The 3,799-nt window shown below is 36.9% G+C and overlaps 1 protein-coding gene across 1 annotated transcript; it reads left to right on the plus strand.

Annotated features, from left to right (window-relative positions):
- Positions 1-1,092: 1,092 nt before the first annotated feature.
- LOC118484000 lies at positions 1,093-1,692 on the plus strand. Its single transcript, XM_035979849.1, has one exon. The coding sequence runs from the start codon at positions 1,093-1,095 to the stop codon at positions 1,690-1,692; it is 600 nt and encodes a 199-aa protein (XP_035835742.1).
- Positions 1,693-3,799: the final 2,107 nt, after the last annotated feature.

Below are 3,799 nucleotides of genomic sequence, written 5' to 3' on the forward strand. Positions count from 1 at the left end.
CTGGCTGCTCTTCAAGATCAACTCCAGAAGAAACTTCAGGTACAGATTACACTTAACCAAATTTCTAGAGCTAAGCATTTTGCAATGGAGAAGCTTCAAGGGGATTATAAAACTCAGTTTGGGTTACTTAGGGAATATGCTGAACAGTTATTGAAATCGAATCCAGGAACAACTGTTACCATAGATGTTGAACCATCTAGTTGTAAGGCCAAAAGTTCAACAAGGCAGTTTAGAAGAATTTATATTTGTTATGGTGCATTTAAGAAGGGTTTTAAGATAATTGGTAGAGACATTCTAGGGTTGGACGGATGCTTTATGAAGGGGCCCTACCCTGGCCAAATTTTAACAGCAGTGGGTGTTGATGGAAACAACGGGATTTATCCTGTTGCTTTTGCTGTGGTTGAGTCTGAAACTACAAAGACCTGGACCTGGTTTTTAGAACAACTTGCTGTAGATCTGGAGCTGCCAAGAACTGCCAACTTCACCTTTATAAGCGACAGACAAAAGGTGCCATTGTGTTATGTATAACTTGTTTAATTGTATGCCTTAGTTGTTCAAGTGTCTTATGTATAATTTGTTTAAATGTATTCCTTTGTTGTTCAAGTTTGTTATGCATAACAGTCCATTCTGTACAGGGAATAATACCTGCTGTTAGCAAGGTCTTTCCTATGGCAGAGCATAGATATTGTATTCGGCATATACATGAAAATATGAAGGCTAATGCTAACTGGAGGAATGATAAGATAAAGGGTCTATTCTGGAATGCTGCTTCTGCAACAACAGTCCCTTGGTTTGATCATGCAATGCAAGATATCAAGATGGTAGATAAGAAGCTGCATGACTGGTTGAAACAGATCCCAGTGAAACATTGGAGCCGGTGTCAGTTTAGTGGTAAGGCTTAAGAATGTCATATATGTTAAGCCATTTACATAATTGTTTGTGGTTGCATAATAACTGACAGGTTTCCATTAAACAGGTAGGCCAAAGTGTGACATTCTTCTAAACAACATTTGTGAAGTCTTCAATAGGCAGTTGATACATGCTAGGGATAAACCAATCATTACCAGTCTAGAGTGCATCAGGGAATACCTAATGAAGAGGAATCTTGTTGTACACAAGCTGATTGCAAAGACCAAAGGTCCTCTAACCCCCTATGCAACTAAAGCCCTAGACGAGATCAAACAAGAAGCTGCTGAGTACACTGTTATCTTTAACTCTATCTCCAAGTATCAAGTTAATGGGCCAAGAGACAACAAAGTAGTGAACTTGGTGGAGAAAAGTTGCACCTGCAGAAGATGGGACTTGACTGGCATCCCTTGCAAGCATGCAGTTGCTTGTATATGGAACTTGGCCCTACATGGCAAGGATGATGGTGTATTGGAGAAGTGGGTTGATAAAGCATACTGGATGCAGACTTGGAAGGATGTGTATTCCCATGTAATTGATCCAGTAGATGGTCAAGACTTATGGACACCTTCCACATGCCCTACTAAGCTGCTTCCACCAAAGCACCACAAGCAAATAGGCAGGCCAAAAAAGAAAAGGAAGAAATCTGTTGTGGAAGTCACTGAGTTGACTCAACAGATGGAATCCAGTGGCAAGATGTCAAGAAAGGGTGAAACTGTGGAATGCAGCAAGTGTAAAAGGAGGGGCCATAACAGGAGGAGTTGCAAGGGGACTGATGTTGAATAGGCATTGCTGGTGTTCAGTAGTTTGGTAGAAACATGTCCTGGTTATGTTGGTTGAAAATGTCTTTTGAATGTTTTGGTTATGTATTTTGTCCAGGAACATGTCATGTCTTTTGATTATGTCTGTTGGTACACTTCCTAATCTGTGTTTTGAACATGTCTTATGCTGCTTATGTCTTATGTCTTTTTGTTATGAATTCTGGTAAACTATGTCCAGGTTTATGTCTGCTTATGTCTTCTGTTGTGAGTTATGTCCAGGTTTATGTCTTTTTGTTATGAATTCTGGTTATGTATTCTGTTATGAGTTATGTCCAGGTTTATGTCAATTGTGAAATCTGTTATGGTAAGTGCATTAACCATAACAAAAAGCATATTACATTAAATCGGACGCAACAATATTCGGCAAATGCATAACCATAACAAAACCATATTACAATGTATCGAACAATATTCGCCAACTGCTATTACCACTGCTTTAACATTATACATTTACCACTGCTTTAACATTAAACATTTTCAGTGAAAAGCAACATATGAGATGAAAAAAACCCAGCTAAACATTAACATCATCTTCAATCTCGTGTACTTCACTGCCATTCCTAAAGCTTGTTCTTGAAGTTGCCTAATTTCAGATGTCATCCTCGAAGCTTGTTCTTCATGATCCCTAACTTGATAAGCCAAACCCGCAAAATGACGAAATACTTCAACAGCCCTTTCACACGATGGACCCTCTGCCCAATCCACAAACCCGCAACCCCTATGTCGAGTAATGCAGCAGAAAAACTTCCTTCCAGGGTTTGCAGGGGTCCACGATGTCTTCACAATTGTTGGAGACCCACAATTAGAGCAGACAACCATCGTTGAGGGGATGGTCTTGATTCAATTTTGGAGGTGAAGTTGGGATCTAGGGTTACAGTTGCAGGTTTGGGGGTTTTATACAGGGGAAATTCGATTTTGGTTATTAAAAACATAAAGGGAAAATAAAAGAATTATGAAAGGACTGAAATACCCTTCATTAAATATACTCACCTAACTGACTTTAACTGGGTAATGAGAATTTGGACTGAAATGGCACCTTTCCAGTATGTCAGGGACGAAAATGGCGTATTTTTGAAAAATGGACTGAAATGGCCAAAGTGACCAAACCACAGGGACTGAAATGGCAGTTAACTCAAAATAAAATAATGAAATCAGTTTACCTACAAATAAACCATATTTTTATTTTTTTTGAGTTAAATGCTATTTTAGGTCATGTGGTTTGGGCTATTTTACCAGTTTAGTCCAAAGATTTCATTTTTCTTCTATGGGTTCAAAAAGGTTTCACCGTTGCCATTTTAGTCTATTGTGTTAACTTCATCCATTTTTTCTGTTAATCAGAAGGGCAATTCGGTCATTTTATATTTAATTATGTTAACTAGAAAGGCAATTCGGCCATATAAAATGACCGAATCGCCCTTCTCGTTAAAAGAAAAAAATGAATAAATTTAACACAGTGGACTAAAATGGCAACAGTGAAATTTTTTTGTGTTCACTGGCAAAAAATAAAACATTTAGACTAAACTGTTAAAATAATCCAAATCACAAAGACTAAAATGATATTTAACTTTTTTTTTAATTCATATATGATAATAATGAAACAGAATGAACAGTAATCATTTATTATTAAATTAAATTTAGAATTATAATAATTTAAAATTAGAATTAAGAGATGAGTAAATGGTATTGGATGTAGGTACTGATCTCAAATTTACCAAACCAGTGTATTTTCGGTAAAGGTTCTGCACAGATATTCACCGGTTTTTACCCTCAAATACCGGTGCCGTACCAGTATCGACCGGTATCGAACCATACCATAATGAACAGTAGTGATTTATTATTAAATTAAATTAGAATTAGAATTATTTAAATTAAGAGATGAGCAAATGGTATCGGGTATAGACTTATTTATGACGGAGTGATTATCCTTACCACGTAATTTATGACGGAGTGATTATCCTTACCACGTAATTTTATTTTATTTTTTTTGAAAGGAGAATTTTATTAGAAACAAACCGACCAAAAACCAGGCCGGCCAACTAAACAGACACTACATCAAACAAATTTACACCATC

Source organism: Helianthus annuus, chromosome 11 (assembly GCF_002127325.2).
Source record: "Helianthus annuus cultivar XRQ/B chromosome 11, HanXRQr2.0-SUNRISE, whole genome shotgun sequence".
NCBI lineage: Eukaryota > Viridiplantae > Streptophyta > Magnoliopsida > Asterales > Asteraceae > Helianthus > Helianthus annuus.